General features: G+C 41.3%; 1 protein-coding gene across 1 annotated transcript in view; it reads left to right on the forward strand.

The window, feature by feature from the left end:
- LOC104521184 (nesprin-2) overlaps nucleotides 1–23,864 on the forward strand; it is a gene marked incomplete at its 5' end in the record, with an annotated part of 84,868 nt that overhangs the window by 21,619 nt on the left and 39,385 nt on the right. Inside the window, 16 exon segments of the mRNA XM_010163105.1 lie at nucleotides 200–346; nucleotides 1,981–2,157; nucleotides 3,951–4,106; nucleotides 6,110–6,259; nucleotides 8,624–8,794; nucleotides 10,689–10,822; nucleotides 11,129–11,333; nucleotides 14,361–14,540; nucleotides 15,997–16,125; nucleotides 16,786–16,940; nucleotides 17,277–17,424; nucleotides 18,608–18,702; nucleotides 20,074–20,141; nucleotides 20,144–20,298; nucleotides 21,697–21,888; nucleotides 22,653–22,778. Coding sequence (XP_010161407.1) covers nucleotides 200–346; nucleotides 1,981–2,157; nucleotides 3,951–4,106; nucleotides 6,110–6,259; nucleotides 8,624–8,794; nucleotides 10,689–10,822; nucleotides 11,129–11,333; nucleotides 14,361–14,540; nucleotides 15,997–16,125; nucleotides 16,786–16,940; nucleotides 17,277–17,424; nucleotides 18,608–18,702; nucleotides 20,074–20,141; nucleotides 20,144–20,298; nucleotides 21,697–21,888; nucleotides 22,653–22,778 — 2,388 coding nt within the window.

Genomic DNA, 23,864 nt, shown 5'->3' on the forward strand with positions numbered 1-23,864 from the left:
TAATTTTATTTCAGATTTCTGAATTCTCAACCTTTTAATTAAAGTCATATGCCTCTCTGGAGCACAGGGCTCAGTTTCAAGTTCATACCCCGATAATTGCAATTATAGTGTCTGAGCCTTTCTAAAAATACAGATGTCATCTTCCTTGATATTCCTAACAAGCAGAGTGTAGAGGATTCATTTTATGGTTTACCACCAGCTTCAGATGGAAAAACTTTCATCACGGGAAGCTATCGCTGAACTGATGACCTGGCTGGACCATGTGGAAGAACAGCAGGGACATGAGGAGCCAGTAAATTCACAACGTAGCGCTGCCCAAGTCAGAAACCTCCTTCAGAAGGCCAAGGTAAATGGGAATCTGTAAGTCCAGGACTTCTGCAATGTGTTTGGCTGTAACAAGGGTGGAAACAGCCTACAGGCACTGTCATATCCTTCCCCTTGCTCTCAGGAGGGTTTCTCCAATGGTCTCAAACGTGACTTAACATCTTCCTTTATAAAAACCTTTTGCTTCCATGCTGCACAAAACACTGCCTGCCCTGCAATACACCTACTGCCTGCTGTGCTATAAGCTCCTTTTCCTCATGCTGTCCCATCTGTCTCACTTGTTCTCTCTCACATTTAGATTATAAAATGAGTTGCACAGGAAAGCTTTGCTTCCTTAGGAAAATAGACTCTGTTTGTGCTGTGTTTTAGTCTGCCTTTTCGACAAGGAATACAATGTAATTTTGGAGCTCCATGGCAGGATGCATTTCACTAGAGAACAGGGTTTTTGAATATTATGTTTCCTCAAAAGAGATAACCTGCTAGGAAGGGGGGGACAAGATGAACATCCCTGCAGAGAAAGAGGCTGCAGCAGACTCTTGGCTCTGTTTGGACGATGAAGCACCAGTGGCAGAGGCTGATTGCCCCAGCCAGAGGAAAGATCCAAGCCATGCTTGTACCACCACAGATGCCAGGGAGCCCAACCTCAGGGCACAAATCCCTGCAGAGCCATATTTTACTCTGCCCTCACAGAGCTACCGAGAGGTGCTCTGTGCTCGGACAGGATGACAGTTCTCATTCTGCAGCTGCAGTTCTCGGGCCCTCTGGTACTGCATGTAAGTCAAGTGCCAATGTAAGCACTTCTTTCCAAGTGCCCTTTGTATAGTATAGCAGATATATGACATTTTGATCTATACCAATTGTGTTTGGAAGTTGTAACATGTAGGTGAGGTGCTGTTTTTAACCCTTTGGATATTTAGAGGTCAGTTTGTATGTGTGTCTTCTGAACTTGTCAGCAACGTGGGGATGTGTATGCTGAGAGAAAAGCTGGGATGAGGGTCATGAATTCCTGCAAGGAAGCAGCTATGGCTTCAGTACCTCTACTGTGGTAATCCCTGGTGGGTTTTTTCTGGGTACTACTAGATAAAGTGAGAAACTCTTTCCTCCCCTCTTGTCCTAAGACTTTCTGACATAAAAAGGCATTCCCTTATGTCCTCACTTTGCCTGTAGTTCCCCACTCATCTCTGTGGGCAGAGAGATTGCTGCTGGAGGACACTTTTTCCTCCCAGATATTTTGATAATGGAGCAAAAGCTCTTGCCTGCGAGTCACAGGAGTATGGGAAGGCCTCGGTCTTTTTCTGGTCTGGGCCCATGGCAGTGTGATGATACTGTCCGATGGATAGTGTACTAGGTCTGGTACCTCTAGGTTTTTATTCCCTGCTCTGGCACTAGCCTGTTCTTACCTTGAGGTATCTACGTAATGATAGTGATTTCTGCAAAAATTTCAGTGAATGGAAATAGCTACACAAATAGAGAATGGTAAAAACTGAGAATTATTCCTACAGCCAGGTCTCTTTTAGAAAAATATTTTAGGCCATGGTTTAGAATAAGCCATGAATGTCCCATAACTATGCCTTGAAGCATCACTGGAACTGATCAGATTGAAACTACCAAACTAATTGTTCTCCATTTTTGTTCTTTTTCTTTTTTCCCCTCCAGGAATATATGATGGAAATGAACTTTAAACAGTGGACAGTAGATTTTGTTAACCAGTCGCTCTTGCAGATGAGCACTTGTGACGTGGAAAGCAAGCGGTATGAAAGGACAGAGTTTGCCGAGTGTCTTGGAGAGCTGAACCTGCGGTGGCACAGGCTGCAGGCGTCTCTGAACAGAAAGGTTTGATTGAATTGTCATTGCTTTCTCTCTCACAACTCTGATCTTGCCTGTTCCAGTGCTCTGTATTTTGCTAGCAGCCTTTCTCCCTGAGTCGGAAAACACTGCGGAACACAGGGAGGCTCCCTGTGCTCTCTGCTGTCTGTCCATCCTCCTGTTTCATGGGCAGCCTGTGGAGTGATCTCGTAGCACATCACTGATCAGCTGGTGGGCAGGCATCCAAACCTCAGCGAGGTCTGGGAGGGTAAACTCTTCTGTGACTTGCAGGGAGGGAAAATAGGCAAAATATGATATTCATGACAGCCTGGGATTTACCCTAGTTGACTGTATTAGGTGGAAAAAAACAGACCCCTCATTTAAAGAAGATACAGTCAGTGACATGTCAACAAAGGCAACCTATTTTGAGAAAATGTTGAAAAATGAAGAATTCAGGGTAGTGTCTGCAGGGGAACCTGTTAGTGAAATCTGCTGAAGCTTTGGGGTACTGTGAAAGTTCGGGTATTTAAAACTTACTGGGGAAAAAACACTCGATGGTTTGTGGAAGGGAAAGGTGCTACACTGGTTGTTACAAACAGCCAGGCCCTGCTCAGCAAAAACAGCACCAAAAAAAGCCAACAACCCCTCCACGTACTATATGATGGGAATGAGAAATAGGAATATATTAAGCTGCCACCCGTTTTCTTGTTGTAGCAGTTGGATTTGCCAAAAAAGTAATTACTAAGTCAGTAGTGTTGACAGCCATATTCAAATGGGGATATATGACCCTGCTGGAAAAGGCACAGCAGGGATCAATTCCCAGCCCTGCTCCAGTCCTCCTGGGTCACTGGAAATGGGTTACTCTAGGTCTGTGTTCCACAGTAATTAAATATGCTTTCCCAATGGAGTGCTTTGAAGATCAGCAGCTGATAGGCAAATTCTACATGTAGACTGACTACACCAGCACATCCTCTGTGTTTCTCTGAAGAACACTGATTTCAGGCAGCGCCTCAGAATTACTTTATTTTAGTGAGGATAGAAATAATCCATGTATCCAGAGTTAGATGCCATTGCTTGTGTGCCCCACTGCCCAGAAAAGCTAGTGTGACTCATGTGATATGGAAAAGACCAGGGGAAGATTAGCATCCCAGAATACAAACATGAGACTGCTGGAATGAATACCTCTACCAGCACATTCCTCTTTCAACTCTGTTTCTCTCACAAATTTACAGGGCTTTGGGAGAAGCTGCCCCCCATGAATCCAGATACAAAGACTGATGATCAAACAGAAAATTTACAGGTTTTTCTGATGCAGTCTTCCAGAAACATTTTCAAGTGGAAAATTCAGTTCCTGCACAATTAGAAATTTCCATTACAAAATTTCAGATTGATGGGGGGAAGAAGTTATCTTCTCTAACCATTTTCCAGAAGCTGCACTGTAGGATTTAATGGATCCTCAGGGACAAGACTAAAGTTAGGAGACTTGAGGTCCCTTGCTTATTAGTAACTTTGTTGGTGGGTTTTAGGGAGAATGAGGTTTTCAGACTGCATATGAATATGTCCATGTAGTCCAGGGTCCCCCAACTTGTCAGGTCCACAGGCTGCAAGCTCCAGAATCTACACTGCCTTGCTTTACTCCCAGGGAAGAGGTCAGATCCTAAAGAGCCAGTAAAACTTTTTAGCTTTTCCTTTCAAAATATTTTCTCTAAATAGTATTTTCAATGTAAGTATTGTCATTTCAAATTTTGTTGTGGAAGGGGGAGCCCTGTTTCTGCCCACCTCTAGGTTTAAGTACATTAAAATAGTTCTGTAACTTTCAGATACAAGACCTGCAACACATTTTGGAGGATATTACTGAAAATGAGAACAAAGCACAGACCCTACGGAACTGGCTGGAAGCTCAAAGTGATCGACTGAGATCTTTACAAACCCCAGCAAGTCTGATCTCTGCACAGAACACATTAGATGATTGCAAGGTAAAGCATTATATATGTGACATTATTATAAAAAACATATTTAGCACTTTGCTGAATTCAAACTAAAGAACTGCACAGATTTTAACAGAAAAAAATGTAAAGGAAGCTGCCATTTCCTAGAATACTAGAGTTTAATAGCTCCTTACGAGGAGCGGCTGAGGGAACTGGGGTTGTTTAGCGTAGAGAAGAGGAGGCTGAGGGGTGACCTTACCACTGTCTACAACTCCCTGAAAGGAGGTTGTAGGGAGGCAGATGTGTGTCTTTTCTCCCAGGTAACTAGTGATAGAACAAGAGGCAATGGCCTTAAGTTACACCAGGGGAGGTACAGATTGGATGTCAGGAAATACTTCTTCACTGAAAGGGTTCTCAGGCACTGGAATGGGCTGCCTAGGGAGTTGGTTGAGTCACCATCCCTGGAGGTATTTAAAAGATGGGTAGATGAGGTGCTCAGAGATATGGTTTAGTAGTGGACAGATGCAGTTGGACTCTATGATCTCAAAGGTCTTTTCCAACCAAATGATTCTATGATTCTGATTAAAGCATGTTAGATTCAGGTGATAAAGATCCAGATCCACTTTTCATGTGAATTGCTATTTTATGTTTTTTCCCTCCAATTGAAGATGCATCTGCTGTTGTTCTGTAGTACTTGGAGTGTTGTGCAGCAATACTGTAGATCTTATGCCTCCAAAAGAAGTACTTCTCAGTTCAGCATAGCCATGGCAAAAGCTATCAATTCCATTAGTCTGAAGAACTCTGTGGTGGAAGTGTCGTGGAAACTAGACAGTCCCATTTGGAAAAATAGCAACTCCTGCTCTAGAATGTAGTCTTTCTGCACCAGCCTCAAGAAACTGGGTGTCTTTTGGTTTTGTTGTATTTTTCTAGGCTTCAGCTCCCTCAAAATTAGTATAGGTCCAGCCAGCTAATAAGTGGCTGCTATTACTCTGACAGTCTGCTGTTTTCATTCAGTACAGTCTTCTCTGTTTTTTAACATGGAATATTTGTTCTTTCATTGCCATGGTTACGTGTCTCTCTCTTGTAGTAGGCTGCTTTTATTGCCTAGAGTGCTCTGTTACACACTGAGTTACTTGTCTCTCTGAAACGTATCAAGGGGCCACAATGGAGAGAAGGCACAGGGTATCTTAGACTAAAACACTAACCTGCTCACAGCAAGGTAGAGTGCTAGGATGCAGGTGGCTAAAATGTTTCATTAAAATTAATTTGCTCAACAGAAATGAGGTCCATATCTGAAAATGTTTTGGGGACAGTAAGTGGGGGGGAAAAAAGGTCATGGATTGAAGCGTAGTATTATAGGAAAATGTTATGGCCCGTTGTGTGTATGGATATTTGCTCATGTTGTGAAGAACTTAGTGCTGAGCTTTCCCCAGAATGTCAAGACTAGCTTATAATCCTGTTGATTGTGTTAGGGGGGAAGTTAGTCTCCCAGGCATCTCCATTAATTTCAGTGGGATTTCTCCTGTGGGATGGAAAGATGACAAGATGAAAATAATTTTCTAGAAGTTGTGAGGATGTCAGGAACTCTTATATTACAAAATCAGTTCCTATCTTACCTTTGTGTGCTGGAAGTTAGGAGGACCTGAATGCTAACCTGCCCAAGGAAAAGTTCAGCTGCATTAATATAAAATCTTTTTCAGTCTGGAGAGGTACAAAGAGGCCTGCATGGTGGCTGAGGAATTAGCTCCTGATGATTTCCTTCTGAAGCATGATGTCCAGTGCTCATGCTGACACTAAATGGTCTGATTCAAGCTCTACCTGCAGGAGACTCTAAAGAAGCCGCTGTCATTCTGAATTCCTGTAAAGCAGCTGTTGTGTATCAGAGTTGAAATTGTAGTGGTGTTGCATGGCTGAAGAATTACATGGAATTAGTTTTAAAGGAGGAAACTTTATCTAAGCTACTCACACAGGTTTTTTTCTATGGTCTCGTTAAAAGATGTTATTTATCTTTCTTTTTTTTTTTTTTTTTTTTTTTTTTTTTTTTCATTTAGGAGCTAGAAAATCAACTCACGACTAAATCCAAAACTCTTGATGAGCTCAAACAGGGTTTGGCTTTGAATGGTAGTGCAGAACAAACCCCAGAAGCTCTGTCTCTCAAGATAGATGAGCTGTGTGAAATGGTTGACAGCATTGTAAGCCAGGTAAAAGCTTTGTTTGCTTTCAGATTCCTCCATGACATAGTCTTCCCACCAATGTTACAATTTTTCTTCATGGGATGGCACAATCTTGTACAAAAAAGATGCAAAGTATTCCTTACTCTTAATCTTAAAACTCCTAAGTACTTTCTTTTAAGTCTTTACCATAATGTAAATTAATGTATTTCCAAAGCTGAAAGAGAAAAAAAGTCTTATCTCAAAGTAGTTTGAATACAGGGGGAGGAGGGACAGACCCTCATCTGCAGTTTAAGAAAATAGAGAAATAACACTGCTATTTTTGTTAAGTTGGAAACAGAAACCTTAAACTCTCTTACTTGATCTGCTTTTCTTCCATACCCTGGTTTTTCTCCCCTATAGTATGCTGGTGGGAGCTGCCCACTCCTGCCCTGTTCTCTCTGTAGCTTTTCCATCTCCCAGTTAGTCTTTCATCCACACACCTGGATGGCTTTCGCTATCTTGAAATCCTGTGTAGTTTCCAGTTGCTTCAAGGAGAGTCTGGTATATTGGTTTCCCATGCAAATTGTCTCCCCAGCAGTCTGCATTTATAGTTACATGGTCTTTATACTTGGAACTGATCTTTTGTAATTAATAGGCACAGAAGATGTAATAATGAGTACATTTATGGATTTAAATTTGTGATAATAAATAACCATATACTGTAGAGGATTATTTGTGATGTAGTGATTGTGTTTATAGTTGATTCCCTTTCCTTTCTATTATAAACACCTAGCTTTTGTTCTCAAAACTTTGTGAAAGCTGAACTCTTTTGCTTGAACTCTTCCACATGAGGTGTCAGTCCAGGATGGGTCTGCTGCTTCTTGTTTTAGATTTCAAAAGATATTATGTGGCTGTTTCTTACCAAAAAAGCAGAGAAGTTTTTGTTTGTGTATGTGATGAAAGTTTTTCCTTCCACTGTAGAGCTGGGGATTGAAATTGGCAGGATTGACAGCCTAGTGCTTTTTTCTTCTTACAGTCACCATGGGTCATGTTAATTTTAGTATTTTTATGACTTAAGTATTGAACTTACAAACTGCAGAATGTTCTCACAGCCTAGTTGTCCACATGTGCAGTGAAACACCAAGTGCTGCTTTCTTCCCACAGGTGACTGCTTTCAGCAAAGCCATGCTGTGATTTCAAATATAGGTCTAAGGACACGTGATACCTTGATTGTATTGTCCATAGGTTGATCTCAAGCCTGTGAGTCTGTGGCCCAGACACACTTTTTGAGCATGATGTCTTTCCGTCTTCTGTGTGTGTGGGCAGTAATTAGCCGCAGGCTGCAAAACGCAATTAGAGATTCCTCCCACCTATACCATGATTCAAATGAGAATAGGGATGATTAATCCATCTATTCCTGCATGCCTGGAACTAGGATACTAGGATACAGTGATCCACACAGTCTATTTAGTGTGCACTACAGTGCAGAGAAGTCTTCATCTTCCATTGTGGGGATGCATAGTCAACTGAAATCTGACATCTGGCTTTGCCAGGTCTCATGAAGACATGCTTGTTTGCTTGCCAGGTTTTCATGCTCCTCTCAAAGCATCTGGTACTGGCATTACTGAAAATAGATATTGAACTAGATGAATGTTTTGTCTAACCTAGGATATGCCTTATGTACTTACCTGATACAGAAGGATTAAGATGACAAATCACACTGAAGGAGGACTGTGGGTTTGTGTTTGCAATGTCTAGGAGTATGTGGCAAATGGAAACCATGCTTGCCCCAATACAGATTAAATGACTGTAGTAATGAAAGAGACACAGAAAACAAAGAGCATATTCATGATTTAATTTTATATGAGAATCCTGAAGTTCCTAGACTGTGATTCAGGTGGGCCTTCATTATTAGAGCACAATGGCATAAGAGGGATCATAGCTCTCTAGAGTATTGTAGTAGTGTCTTCTTCCCTACAAAACAATTTCTGTTGACATTTTCATTAAAAGGAAACTTGATCTCTGGATCAAACTATCTGCTTCCTAAGAAGATTAAGGCTCTCAACTTCCTCCCACTTCAGGTTGATTTTGGCAGGAGGGAATCAGCAGTTCATTACTTCAGTACTTTTTACTTTTTGTGAGGTTCTGGATTTGTGGTTGACAGAATAACGCTACCTTGAGATCTGGTTAAATTTTTATTTCCAGTGAATTCTTATACTTCACTGTAAATACTGTTTACTGCTTGGTTTGAAGCCTGCACAATTCCTTACCAAGTAGGAAAATACTCCAACTTGTGAAATTCTTGTGGATTGTCATGGAGTGAGCATAGAGCCTAGATTTTTAAGTCAATTTAAAGTTGGTTTATACATTAAGACTACTGAAGAAATAGTAACAAAAGTGGTTCATTTGCAGGTTGCACAGTTAAAGACCTCAATGGAGTCAATACTGGAGCAGTGGAGAGTATATGATGAAGTTTATGCAGAAGTCAGCCTGATGACAACAAGATATTTGTACTACATAGACCAGTGTAAACCTTCTGTGGTGTCACTGGAAGCTTTGAAAAACCAGGTCAAAACTCTCCAGGTAAATATACTGAGGTTGTCTTATTTCTATACTTCCTCCCGTGCCTTTAAACAAACAAACTCCACTGAAAAAAAGACAGAAAAAATTATCTGAGCAACTTCTTCTTTATTATAGTGCAGTTGAAGTCAGTGGATTTTTATTTTTGTTATTATTTATTTTTTTTACTGAGGCACTGAGGACTATTTTTAATTTAGCACCTAAATTCAACTTCAGTGCAATTTAGGTACCAAGATTCAAGAGAGAAGTACAAGTCAGCTGCTGCCATGTCTGCCTTACTGTGGGCTAGCAGAGCCTCCATTTTGGATTGCAAAGATCCCTTAATGTTTTGGTCTTCTGCACGTGCTGGAAGCACCGTATGAAGCACCAGGTCCTCCTGTTTCCTTGCACTACAGAGTCCAGATGGACATGTGCACTCCACCACTATCCTTCATGCTAGTGTCTACTTACTCCATGTCTAATCCATATGGACAGCAGGCAGTTTAGCTGAAAATACAGTTGGCAAAGGAAAACCTGATGCCATTGCTATATGTGTTTGTTTGCCTAAAGGTTACTCACCGTTCAGGTGAAAGACGTTGGTTGTCAGCAAATTGGTTGGAAGGAAATTTCCCCCCTTGCTTGCGATTCCCAGGGCAGTGCCCTGCCATCAGGCTGTAGCATAACCTGGGAGGAGATGCCTGTGCATCGATGATGGGACTCAGTGCAGGAAATCAAGGGGACCTGGGAAAAAATTGGCAAGAAAACCATGTCTCTGGATCTGTGATTTGAATGTTCTGCTTGGGGAACTATGTCCCAGCTGTTGTGCTGGTGACTGCTGACACATTTTGCATTAAAGCATTATTTACATTTAAGCATCTTTCTATGTATAAACAGAACTGGAGTCAAGGTCCAGGGCCTAGGACTCCCCTTCCCAAAAGCTGTGGCTTGGGTTGGGTGGGTGCAGCAGCCCTAGATCAGAGAGAGATCCTCGAACCTGATATTTCCAATTCCTCTAGCACAAAGTCCACTATTCAGTCTCCCTCCAAAGAGCTGGGGTTTCCTGCATGACCTCTGAATGAGACTGGGCACAAATGCCGGGTGTAAATGCTCTGGATCATCCTGCTGCTCTGCTTGGCTATTGCAGAGTCTCCGTGGGGTATCTAGAATAGGCAGGCAGGCTGGCCCCAGGTCTGAATGTTTTACAATACAGTTAAAATCACCTTACCTGGCTATAAACAAGTGTTGAAAGGTTGTTTAAACATTCCCTGTTCCAGTGTAAATAAGGCCTGGTTTGGTTTATTTTCAAGTTGTATCAGAAGCAGTGCAAGCTGCAAATCCTGGGTACCTGTCTCTTGGCAGTAAAGCCTGCATAAACGCTCTCCACCCTCACGTGGGTGCATGTAATAAATGGAAGGAACTGGGCACCTTATTACCTTCTTCCTTCCATCACCCTCTTTATTTTTAATCTGGATCAGTTCACAGATATGATCCATGGCAGGGTTCTGCAACTGCCTGCATCAGGAGGGAGAACATGCAGCCAGGGACTGGAGTTGTCAAGCCAACTTTACTGTCAGTAGAAATTTCCCTGAAACAGAGGTTTAAAATAAAAACATTTTTAGTTCCTAGTGAATTAATTTAATCAATTCAAGGCTGTGGGTTTGTTAAATGAGCTGATTTTTTAACAGCAGATAAATTATCTCAGTTTAAAATAGGCCTACTGAATAATTTTTTAACTTGGACCATTTCACCTCTCTTTTAGCTGCCTAATTTTTAGGATCAGGTGTTACATTTTTCACAAACATTTTAATCTATGCTGGAGATGTGTGGCCTTATTGCTACCCTATCCCTACCAATTTATAGGGGAAGCTGTACTTAGGTCATTCATCTCCACAACTAATTGCAATAATCCATTTTACAGTCTCTTCAAGATGAATCAGAGAACAACGAAGAAAGTTGTGCCAAGCTCCAGGCTGCTGCCAGTAACCTGAAGAAGAACTGCTCCCCCTCCTTTGCAGAGATTATTGAACACAAGTGCACAGAGGCACACACTAGGTAAGCTTGCAAAAAAGCTTAAAAAAAAAGCTTTTTTAGAAAAAAAAAAAAGTTGGTGAGGTAGGACTTGAACATCTTTCAGATTTTAAAATCTATATTACTAGGGCTCACCTGTCTAAGGGTACCTGTGTGAGGAGCAGCTGGTACTACCTTTTTTGTGGTAGATCACAGAGCACAAAATGATGCTCTGTCAGCAGCCTTTCAGTAACATGGGTATGAATGCAAAGAACCTCCCACAAGAGATTCATCATGTTGTGGAGAAGAATCTACTAGGAAAAAGGCTCTTATCCTTTGATATTTTGGCAGGTGGAACTCAGTAAATGAAGACATCACAGATCAACTGCGGGCAGCACAAGCGACGCTGCAGCTTTGGGAGCCCTGCGATACTTCATGCACTGAGGCAGCAGCCAAGTTACAGCAGTACAAAGAGCAGTGCACTCAGCTGTTGGATGCTCCCGTGCCCGAGGATAACACGATAGAAACCCTGATGCAGAGGATAGAGGATGTAAAGGTACATAAATTTGTTTCTGCTGCCTGGTATAGAATCACAGAATGGTTTGGGCTGGAAGGGACCTTAAAGCTCATCCAGTTCCAACCCCCCTGCCAGCAGCAGGGACACCTTCCACTAGACCAGGTTGCTCAAAGCCTCATCCAACCTGACCTTAAACACTTCCAGGGAGGGGGCATCCACAGCTTCCTTGGGCAACCTGTTCCAGTGTCTGACCACCCTCACAGTGAAGAACTTCTTCCTAATATCTAATCTAAACCTCCCCTCTTTCAGTTTAAACCCATTTCCCCTTGTTTTGTCATTAGTTGCCCTTATGAAAAGTCCCTCCCCAACTTTCTTGTAGCCCCTTCAGGTACTGGAAGGCCGCTATAAGATCTCCCGGGAGCCTTCTCTTCTCCAGGCTGAACAGCCCCAACTCTCTCAGCCTGTGTATAAACCAGGATTTCTTTTTGAGAAACAAATCAAACGAATACCTTCTTCTCCCCTCCTCCCCCAAATCCAGTCAGTGGAAAATGTAAAATCTGTGGTTTTTTCCATTAACAGACACCTTTGTATTTCCTTTAAATACTTTGACCAGATAGATCCTGAGACCAAACCAAACTGGGCTTAACATAGGATGAGAAGAGAGCAGAAGGGAGCAGTCATACTCCATCTTTACCACTTTCTGCTCTGTACAAAGAATCAGGCCTGTGTTGGAAGGAATCATTAAACCAAAAATTATTTACTTTATGGGGAATAGCTTGGGAAGAGAGATAATATCTACTAGAACAATAGATGGGGAAAAAAAACCACAACAGTTTTCCAGAACACAGGACCATCTTGAGATCATCTGCAGTCTTCAAATTGGTTTTATTTGGGTTTGGTACATTTTTGGCCTGGTCTGATAAGTTCACAGATTTCTGAGCTTATTAGATTATTCTAAATGCTTCTGACTTTAGGCAAATGAGATCTCATGCTGAGACCACAGGGTACATTTGACTCTCTCAGGCAGCAAAGCTGTCATTAGGTTCTGATATTTTTGGTTTCTTCAGACTGCAATAAAGAAATATAATAAGGACAGAGCAATGATTCATCATGCTTTATGAACCTCTAGCCACGTATTGGAAGAAGTCCAAAGTACTCCATTTTGCATGTGGCCAGTTAAGAAACTTTACATTATGAGAAAGAGAACTCGTATTTCTTCCTGCGTCAGAAACAACTGACAGCAGCAAAACTTAGACCAAAATATTTTCACTTTCTTCTGATCTGTTAATGGCTGTGACATAAATTCATCAATATGTCAGCAAAAAGCCATTACATTTTCTGGAAATTTTGGGGAAGAGTTTTGCACCTACTAAGCAATGCATGACCACTAGAGTGCCATTAGCACTGTAGTTCCTGTCCTGGTATCTGTGGGTAGGACACATGGAATTTATTGTGTTTTTTGAAAGTGGTGAGTTAGAAAAATGGGGATCAGTGATATGGAATATGAGTTATGTGTATTTGAAAAAACATGTGCATTACAAAACTGCATTTTAACCTCTCTAATCTTTTCTTCTAGTATATATTAGGAAAGAGTATGGTTTTATGGAACTCTGTTGCCACAGTAAATAAAAAACAAAGTCCTATATAGAGAGTAAGAAATCAAAATGGGTTATTTACTAAACGGCTGAAGTGGCAGTTTACAATGTGATCCAGGAACTAAGAGCCATTTTGCTTTTCAGGGGAACATGTCTGCTCTTTGCTATCAATCAGAGGTCTTTAATCATTGCTCACAGAAAACATAATATACAGTGGCAAATTCCAGGGGGTTTCATGGCTAAAAGTAAATGACAGTTCTAGAAATAGATATATTTAAAGATGACATCTTACCATTCCTTGTCTGGATTTAAAAAAAAAAAAAAAATCAAACACATTGAATGAGTATAAAATGATTCTCTTTGTTCTTGTACTGCCTTTAGAGTTTACATTTATAGCAACATTTCTGTAGTAAAGGAGAACAAATAAAACCAAAACCATAGTCCTCAGTCAGTAAGGGATCCAAAGTACTGGTATGGTTGTAACATAACAGCATTTCTCATCTGCAGCATGGGCCAGTTTCTCCATCTGCCAGTGTAAATGAACAGAAGGCCTCCCACCCCCCTAGGGTGCAATCAGCGTGCTCAGCTCTCTCCCTGAAATGCCTGCACACCAATGCACGCTGTGTGGGGAACAAACAGGAGGAGTTAGAAATCTGTCTGGGGTCAAGGGGTTGTGATCTGGTGGCAATTACAGAGGCATGGTGGGACAGCTCACGTGACTGATAACTACTTGAGAGAGTCCAGCACAGAGCCACAAAGATGATGAAGGGAGTGGAGCATCTCCCTGATGAGGAAAGGCTGAGGGAGCTGGGTCTCTTTAGCTTGGAGAAGAGGAGACTGAGGGGTGACTTCATTAATAAGTAAAGGGTGAATGTCAGGAAGAGGGAGCTGGGCTCTTCTCAGTGATGTCCAACGGCAGGACGAGGGTTAATGGGTGCAAGCTGGAGCACAGGAGGTTCCATGTAAACATAAGGAAAAACTTTTTCACTATGAGGCCACTGGAACAGGCTGCGCAGAGAGGTTGTGGAGTCTCCTTCTCTGGAGACATTCAAAACCCACCCGGATGTGTTCCTGTGTGACCTACTGTAGGTGATCCTACTTTGGCAGGGGTGTTGGACTAGATGGTCCTTCGAGGTCCCTTCCAATCCCTACCATTCTGTGATTCTGTAGAGAGAGATGTTTTGATTTCTCTTCCCGATCTCCTCTGTAGCAGTAGTATCCCACTGCCTGAAGTCACTGGCATTCCATTGAACTTTGAACTGTGTCTTTCCCAGCGCTAGAGTCAATGGGTGCAATTCCCATTGTCCTCTGAGTAAAAGACTGAAGCTTTCACCATAGCTGAATTTAGCTCCTGGAGGAGATCAACAAAAACAGCTTAGTTACAGCAACAAAAGATACTAAATGAAAGTGTCACATGAATTATGATCCGATTCATTTGATGACTTTTTTCTATTTCCTCTTCTCTCATCAGAATTTACAGCGTGGCCTTCAGAACATAGCAGGATGGTATACCCAGATTTCTTTGCTGGCTGATCAGATAAAACAGCAGGCTGGGACAACTGCACAAGACATTCTGTTGGAGAAGCTACAGACGCTCCAGAGAGCATCCTATTTTGAAAAGATGTTGCAGAGGAAGTTAGATGAACTGGAGGTATTTTTTTAATGACTCAGTATGAGGCAACTTGTTCACTAGAAGCCCTGTGTGAGATACCTTCTTCACTAGTGCCCCATAGTTCTTGAACTGAAATGAATTTTCAGTAAAATAAAGCTTGACAGTATGATCAGCTATGTACAGAAATAATACATGAAGCCAGGGGGACAGATGAAGAAGGTTTCACCCTACTTACCCCCTTGTGTTGCTCTAACAAGCTTTTGTAAGTGGAACTATTACAGGCAAGGAGTATGAGACCCTCAGATGTTTACAGGTTAGGAAATGTATTTTTATTTTATGAACTTCAAAGTAAGTGGTAAACTTTCTCAGCTCTGCCTTGGAAAAAACCTAAGGGCTTCAGTTTGCTTTGTAAGAGTGCACACAATGTATCTAAAACTGAGCAGAAAACTGGTCATTTGATGTAATTTTGAAGACCATATTCACATCCGTGTTCAGGCAAAGTATGGAGGGACCTGGATCCAGGTTTCCCCATATGATGCTCTGCTCACAGGAGTTCCTTGGGATTGAATTCTCAGGTATTCCTGAGAAAACTTGCAAGCAAATGTACTGCTGTACAAATGTAGTGATGTAAAACTAATCTGTTCCTGTGAAAAAGACAGGTTTCAATGAATTGTTCTGTTCTAAAGTAAACCCAAATTCATCAAGAAATTTTCAGCCAGCTCTGTTTATGACTCTATCTACCAGCACAGTTCAGTGGCTGGAATCCAGATATCTTTGTGAAGATAACGGATTTCTCATACTCCCTGTGATCTTCTCGCTCCATGAAAAATTTCATTTCTGCATATCCATTTTCTCTGGTGCAACCCTGTAGTGTTAACACACAACTGTCTCTCTCCCCACACCAATTTTTGCCATTCATTCCTTATAAAAATGTTGCTGTTTTGGTGTTCTCAGAGACGTAAAGCTTAATTCTTGCAAGACAGAGAAAGCTTCCCCAGTGCTCTTCTCCCTGACTGAAAGAAACAAACCTAGTGAATAAAAAAGGTGAATTCCAGCCCTAGTTATTTCTCTGCACAGAGCTCATGTAACCTACACAGCCTTGGCTGTAGGCACATGGGAGCAGGCCCTGTGTGTAGCTCAAAGGAACCTCATTTTCACAATTTTCTTCCATCTGATAAAATAAGTTTTGGCTTTCCAATTTCACAATAAATCAAACAGCCCAAAGCCACAAAAATATATTGCAGATGCCCTTATTCCTTCCATATGGATATGAATCTCTTGGGATTTAGAGGTTCAGTTTCTTGTTCTCTGCTTTGACTTAAATTTTCCCCTTATCCACTGCAAAACCTGAAAAAGTTCAGTTAGTCAGTTATAGATACTTTGGAATTTGCATTTAACGTGTTTGTTTTCCTGACAATACTGCTTATGCTCCTTCTTATATACTGAATATGTATATTAAATAATAATTAATGTAAATATGCACTATTCACCCTAGTTCAATCTTTTACAACTGGAGGATTTCAATAACTGCCTTGAAACGCTGGAGAGTCGTGTCAAGAATTGCACAGATGCCTTTGATAGTCTCTGTCTAGAAGGAGAAACAGACAACTCAGAATTGCTCATGGTACGTTTGTATTCCCAAGCAGAAAAAGATACCTACTCAGAATTTGTGTCCATAGGGTACCAGCTCTTGCCTACTTCAAGGAACATTTTGTGTCCTAAGTATTGTAGTTATGGCACTTCCATCAGAGTAAATATAATCTCATCCAAAACACAAAGCAAAAAGTTCATAAAAACTCTAAAATGCCTGCCTGGAGGGGAGGAAAATCACACAGATTTGGGGTTGATGGGAGTTCCTTTTCCCAAGCTTTGCTCTGGAGCTACCCTGTTGCCCTCAATGTAGGGTACAAAGTGAATCTGCAAGTACCAGCTCCTGAGTATCTCTTCAGTACTGTTGGAAAAAGGGCCCCTGTGTAAGGGAATTGTGACCTTTTTGGTTCCTATACTCTTTGAAATTAACACAGAAATGTTGGGGATTTTTGGGTTAGCATTTTGGGTGCATAATGTTCTCAGTACTGTTGGAAAAAGGGGCCCTGTGTAAGGGAATTGTGACCTTTTTGTTTCTTATATTCTTTGAAGTTAACAAAGAAATGTTGGGGTTTTTTGGGTTAGCATTTTGGGTGCATAATGTTCAGATGCTTCCTACGAAAGAGGCTTCTATATTTCTTTGAAATGAAAGAAAAGCAGTATTTTTTTGCAATTAATTTAATTTTTTTACTTCCAGAATCACACACTGGAGCTTGCTGCACTTTCTCCAAGCATAGAAAGTTTGAATGAAGCAAGCATTAAGCTGCCACTCAGTGACTTCACCCTGAAGAAAATGCAGAGCCTGACTCGGCAGTGGAGTCAGAAAACAGCAATTGCTCTGGAACGCTGCAGGTCTGAAAAAATCACTACTAACCATTTCCTTTTCTGTGAGGAAAATCAGAACCAAATGAAAGCATGGGAAGTCTTGCAATCTGTTCTCAGCTTTCTCAGGAGCTTTCCAAGTTGAATTCCTGCCCTTTCAACTTACTCCACATTATTCAGTGACTATTTGTATTCCAAGTCACTTGAAACAAAAATCTAGATGTTCATAGGTGAAGAAGGCAGCAAAGTGCCAAGCAAAACCCTGCTATGTTAGTATTGCTAACCACCACGTTAGGCCGTATGCAAATGTATCCAGACAAACAACCACCAACACAATAGTTTCTGATGATTTCTTTTGTTTTACAGTGTGCTTGAGGGAACTCAAAATGATGAAAAGACATTCTTTCAGAAATGTGAAAACTGGATTAAATTCCAAGAAAAAATGAAGGAGGCTTTAAAAACAAATATTCCAGGACGGTTTGAAGAACTGCAAGAGCAACAGAGAGTATATGAGGTAAAGCTAACACTAAAAATAGAAGCATCTTCTTGAATGGTGAAGGTGGGGGGAAATCACTAGAAAATACTATGCCTTTAGAAATTAGATCTGGGCAGAGTTTTACTCTTTTGAAATGTGGCCTTGTACTTGTACAGAGGAAAACTTTGAAATTTGAAAATCCTTTTCCAAAATGGATGGATCCCTTTTTGCAGGGATAAGACATTTAAGAGTGTGTACTCGAGTGTTGTGTCATGGAGGTCCTAGGTTTCTCCATCCCTGAGGTTAGTCACCTATCTGCCTGTCCTACCACACTGAAGGCTGTGGCCTGTGGCAACTAGCTAAGCAGTTTGCTGGCAATCTGGCAGGAACATTACCAGTTTCTGGAAGAACTGCATTTAAACCAAAATATTTTCACAGCATATTTCCATTTTGACCAGTTGCTTGATTTTGGTGGATATCTGTTTCATTGGCATTTTTCCAAACACTTGCTATGTGTTATAGAGATATTGCTTCACAAGCCTATGATGGTGTCCATTCAGAGGAGAAGGTCCATTGCATGCTAGCAGTAGCATTGGGATGCAGTTCCAATGTCTATCTAGAGAGTGTCTATCTATAGACTTTGTCTTAGCGGTGAGGGGATGGAAAAACAACCAAAAGACAGAAAACAAAAATCATGTGGTAAATGCTAAACATCATGAACTCTTACGGTGGGCTTTGTGCTGATGCAGTGGACCAGAGCTTCACGCTACCTGAAGTACTGCTGATGATTCCATGGGGTGTTAATTCTCTGCATGTTAGTGATATTCATTAGGGTCCATGGAAAGTTATTTTCTCTCTTTTACTTAGATGTTTCCAATTCATTCATTGCAATTAAATTATTTATAGAATAAACTTTTGCTTGTTATGATAAAAAGTAAGTTCACCCTTATATGTAAGTTTTTTGTACCTTTTCTATAGGTCTCTGTCTAGATTGCATTTCTCATTAGTGAGTCCATCAAATTTAGGCTTTAGATTACCTGTTATATACAGCTCCTAGTGGGTTCTGCTATCATTTATGTGCAAATAATAGAGCACGTGAAAATAAAGGTGCTTTCAGCATTTAAAATTCATAAATGCTGTCACTCAGGAGGAGCAGAACCAGCTTTCATAGCAAAGATTGTTCAGTGAATAGTTAAAACTGTTGTTCTCATGGTATTTTCAGATGCTGCAAACTGAGATTTCCATAAATCAGCAGACATTTAATTCTATCATAACAAAAGTTCTACTCTTCCTGGAATCCGGAGAAGCAGAGAAAAGGTAATCTATTGGGGTTTTTTCCCAAGATCCTGGTAATTCAGTGAATATGCTTTCTTCCTTGGAGTTGATATTGAATCTTTGCTCTCATGAGGACATAAACCTAAATTCTTGACTGAGTTTGCTCTTTAAATAACCCCCTGGCACATTTTGCTGAGTCTGAGGGGGTGCAGTGAGAATGAAACAGAGGTGCCCTGGCCAGGCTGCATTTTGGATAGTAACTGGATGTTCTGGCTAACGAAAACAATTTCTCCTGGACTAGAGGCTTCCTTGTCTACTGCTGCCCTGCAGTTGTTGAAATGGTAACTGTGGTTGAGAAGCTACCTTCTTACAGAGGGTAATGAGAATGCAGCATATGAAGGATTCTTTTTCTCTTCCTAGACCTCTCTGCTTTTTAAAGTGCAGAGGTGTGAGACTATCCACATTGCCCCTGGCACACGTGATGGGGCATTGAATCATTTGCCACACAACTCAAAACATATGGTAGCTAAACCTGTTTTTTATCAGTACAATCTTATACTTTTAATCAATGTTCAGTGAGAAGCAGCAAGTAATATTTGTGAGCAGAAGTTGAACTGCCTCAGTGATTTTTGCTGTGAAGACATTACCCCTCTCTGCCAGAGCCTGCTGCTTCCAGAGAGTTGGCAGTACAGTGTGTGCACTCCCCTCAGCTGCTTCAAGTATGAAGTCCATAGCTTGGCTTAAAACTGCCAGGGAAGGTAGAACTAAACTAAGTAAAGCTGTTGGATTGTTGTGTGGAAGCCAGCTCCACAAAACAGGTGTTTTTTTATAAGAGCTAGTCTTGGGGCCATAGCCTTCTGCAGATGAGCAAAACTGAGAGATGGGTTTGCCTTAATCACTCCAGCTAGATCTGCTGGATCATCTCACCATGTTGTAGGAGAGGCCAGAAACTGCTCGAATGGGTTCAATAAGAAGACAGAGCATTTTCACTTTGCAGTTAGGTCCCACTGCTGTAGGACAGAATGATGGCTGAACTCCTGCTTACAGCCTGGTAAATGCATAAATCAATTAGCAGCGTAATCAGAGACGTTGTCTCATTTGCATTGACCTTCCTGTTCTTCAGAGTAGTGTTTAGTGCATATTGTTTCTGTGATTGCTATACTATATATGTTGCTATACCATAATAGCAAGAATGATTTGCATTATCTGTTCTTGTATCATTTTAAAGGTTTTTCAGATTGCTTAAAAGATGGAATACAGAGAGCAGGGCTGAGCTTAGGGCTGCACAGAGCTTTTTGCATAGTTGGGTATTGCAATTGGAATACAGCGTTGCAAACGGAAATCAATCACAATTATTGTAAAACGCAGCCTTGAGTTCAAAATATATTAACATTCAACACTTGTCAATTTCAGAACAGAGTTTATTTCCAAGCTCACATTGCTGAAAGAGCAGTGGCAGAATGTAATCCGGATGGTTCAGCAAATATTGATGGACTCGTGAGCCAGTGGCAGCTCTTCAGGAGTTCCCTGCAGAGTCTCAGCAGGTTTCTTGCTGATACAAACAGCTTCCTCAAAGCTGTGAAGAGCCAGGAGTGCTATAGCCCTTACGAGCTTAGAAACCTAATTCATGAAATCAAGGTACTGTATTTATTTCTCATAAATCTAAAATCTGTATTTTTTTTCTCAGACTGAAACAACTTCAGTGAGGTAAAAAGCTTTAAAATTACATGTGTTTTGGTGAAAAAAAATTGCTGACAAAAAGCTGAGCACAGATGAGAAAATAGTGGCATTGTGAAAAGCTCCCTATACTAGGAAACTTCCTGGTCAACATAGTCATTTAGTAGTGTTGGTATGCTTTAAAAATATTACTGGTATGAACATGGAAATGGAGGGTGCCAGGGAGATTAGGCAAGTACCCTCTAGGTCTGTGTGCATCTTACTGGCATGGCTCCTGCATGCAGGCCTTGCAGTTTGACTGAAGGAAGCAGGCACATACGTGGCAAGACAGGCCATGTCTTGGGTCCTGTGCATGCAGGGATGGGCAGGAGGTGACAGGAGCAGGGGATAAAGCACTTGCAAGGGGGTCTCTCCTTGGAGCCACCACTCCAGGATGCACAGACCTGGGCAGCAGTTCTCCAGGGCAGCGAGTTCTGCATTTTACATGCCGTGGGAAAAAATATTTCCCTTTATTAATTTTGAGTATTTTGGTTTTCCATTTAATTATGCACCTCTTTGTTTTATAAGAAAGTAAAAACAAGCAGTGAACTTGACGGTTGCTTAAAGCAATCTAAAACCTTTCAAAAATACATTATTGAGTGCTATCTGCATGGTCCAAGATTTATTGTGTTCCCACACACCTAATGGTGATGGATTAACACATTACTATATTCCATGTGGTGCTTGATCGACTTATTTCATCTTTATTTTTACCTGCCTTGTAAAGATGGTTTTCAGTAGATTTTACAAGTTAGTGCTTATGCTTTTCCTTAGTGAGAAAAGCCAGAAAGTCTTCTCCCTCCTACTCCAAATTGCCCTTCCCTCCTGCTGTTGTTTTACAGAAGGAAGCAATGATCATATCTGCTTGTGTTATAGACCAGTTTGTGTTGTAGGTAAATTGTTATTGATGGCTTACTTAACTTGGAGTATGTCATGATTAACAGAGCTGTTATCTCTGAAAAATTTGTCTTAGTTCTTGATGATAGAGGTACTAACAGAACTTAAACTGGTTTTTTATTCAGAATAACTCAGACAACTGAATTTCTATCTTTTTGTAACTGCTGCACTTTCACTCTATAGATTTAGTCTGTGAAAAGCTATTGTAGAGTTTTATAGATCAGAAGATTAGAAAGAATCTGATTCTTCTGAAATGAAAAAAGCAGATGGGAAGATATATTCATTACTCTTGCATGAATATGAACTAGTGCCTTGTAACTCTCTTTGTGAGTCTTCACTTCTTCCCAAGTGAAATGCCAGGAGCGTGCTTCTACAGCTTGCAAAGAACTGCTTAGAAACTTTTTTTCTTTTTTCCTTTTAAAGAGTAAGGCTGTGATTCTTCAGAGGTGGCAAGCCATGTACTCCTTAATCATCGATGTCGGGGAGAAGTTACGCACTGTCTCCGATCCTGAGACCAGTGCTGTTCTCCAGGAGGAGCTCAGCCAGTTACAGCAGAGCTGGGGAGACACCCAGGTCCAGCTGGAGAAGAAGATGCATATCAGCAGCACCCTACAGGTAGATGATGCCCTCCCCAGAAAGGAGTGGTACCTGCTTCTCTGGTGTTGGGTCTCAAGAGCTTCCCTGCCCCACCATTCCCAAGGCTGAGCTCTGTAGCAACAAGGCAAATGCTGAGCTGCTGCTCGCTGCAGAGAGGCTCTGAGGGAACTGACTGTCATGTGCCATCGGGGCTTGTGGGAAGTTAAAACTGGGGTCCACTGATTCTCCAAAGGAAAATGGGGTTGGCATCTATTTGCTGCTACAATGGATGTTCCCACTCTGTTCTTATGCTCCCTGTGGCCTGGATCTCTCTCCTGCTTCAGGCTGTGAAGCCTGAGCTAAAATTTACCTTCGAGGGAGTTAGCTTGACTCGTTGCTCCTCCTGTTGTTGCACCTTTAAACAGAAAGGTAGATCATATTTATTTCCTTAGAGCAATAAATTTGCTTCCATGGCTAGACAGCACATAGGTATGTCTTAAAATTTAATACTGTCACCAATACGATTCCCAGCCCAAAAGCTAAAAGCCTCTCAGATGGGATAAAACAAAATTAGCAGAAATGCTCTGTAAGACAAACCTTAATTTCAAGAGAGAGTGCAACTTCTCCTGTAAATCCATGCACCAAATTCTTATGGGTGGTACAGTGTAACAAAAAGAAAATCCAAATAACCAGAGTGCATGATTTTTAATTTCAGTAGGTGGAAGAGGCTATTTTGTAACATATCAATATGGTACAATATATAATGCTAAAGTATCTTAACCTTTTATAACTTCCTTGGGCAGAATTGGGACTACTGTGGAAAGCAAATGAAGGAATTACGAAGCAAGCTGAGAGAGCTGAAGGAGAAAGTAAAAGATCCACTTCCAGTTGAACATGAAGAGCTCTACAAAGCCAAGGAACACATTAAGGTATTGAGCAGCCATATTGTATTTAAATAGATGTAGTCTTTGCACAACACCCAATCCCTGTAAAGTCAGTTTTCCCTCTTACCTGCTCTTCAGCCACACTGAATTTCTGTCCTTTATACCAACCTGATTACTGCCAATCTGCAAAGTCCATCTGACTAAGAAGATTACAAGAGTAGTAGTAGTGTTTGGATTTTTTTTCCTGCTTCTGCTCCCTTTCCACAGTCTAAATTTATAAAATCAGCAGTTCCTCAAACAAAAGGGAGAAATCTCCCTGGTCCCAGCTCAATTGGCTGCTATCCTAATGGCTGAATCTCCCTTTTTGTTTTCCAGTCCATTTTGGACAGGGAGCTCCTCAGGCAGGAGACCTTGTAAATCTGCAAAGCACCATGCACACCTGCAGGCTCTGAGAATAATTAAAGAGAAGGAAAATTAAGAGTAAGGGAGTGGCAAAAGGCCTTGCAGCCCATAGTGTACCATGAAAATTAAATAGCAAGGAAAGCACTTCCAAGGGATAGGAGACATTTTGTCTGGACTGGTCAGTCTTTCATCATCCTTTTATGAAGTGAATTGTTGACCTGTGTAGTGGGAACAAATAAGCTTATTAACAAGCCAAGGCTTTGAACTCATTATCAGCTGTCTGAAATCTTCTTTGTGAGTGCTGGCTGCCTTTCCCACGGCAGCAGTCTTGCTGTAGCCGTGAATTATTTGTGAGATGGAAGCACACAGCTCCTGCCTCTTATTCCAGTAAGAGAAATTCAGCCACAGAGCCATCAGGGTCAGACAGTGCCAGTGCAGTTGCTGCTCTTGGGTGTCACAGTATAATAAAATAAAGGACCAAAATGGCATGGAGGAGAAAGGACTTCCTTTCCTCTCCCTGCATTTCACTCCTCTATGGAATAAAGCTGTTTTTTCTCTCAGGCCTGGACCTTATACAAGGCTATACAAGTCCCGTGAAATTCTATCGTTAGTTCCATTAATGCAGGGATTCCACCCTTATTAAGATCTATAAATGCAAATGTGCATATCTGTAGGGAGTAATTTGTTGTGAGCTCAGGGAAATTTTAGTCTTGGGTCTGTTTGTTTTTT

The sequence above is a fragment of the Antrostomus carolinensis genome, unplaced genomic scaffold (genome assembly GCF_000700745.2).
Source record: "Antrostomus carolinensis isolate BGI_N321 unplaced genomic scaffold, ASM70074v2 scaffold15282, whole genome shotgun sequence".
Lineage (NCBI taxonomy): Eukaryota > Metazoa > Chordata > Aves > Caprimulgiformes > Caprimulgidae > Antrostomus > Antrostomus carolinensis.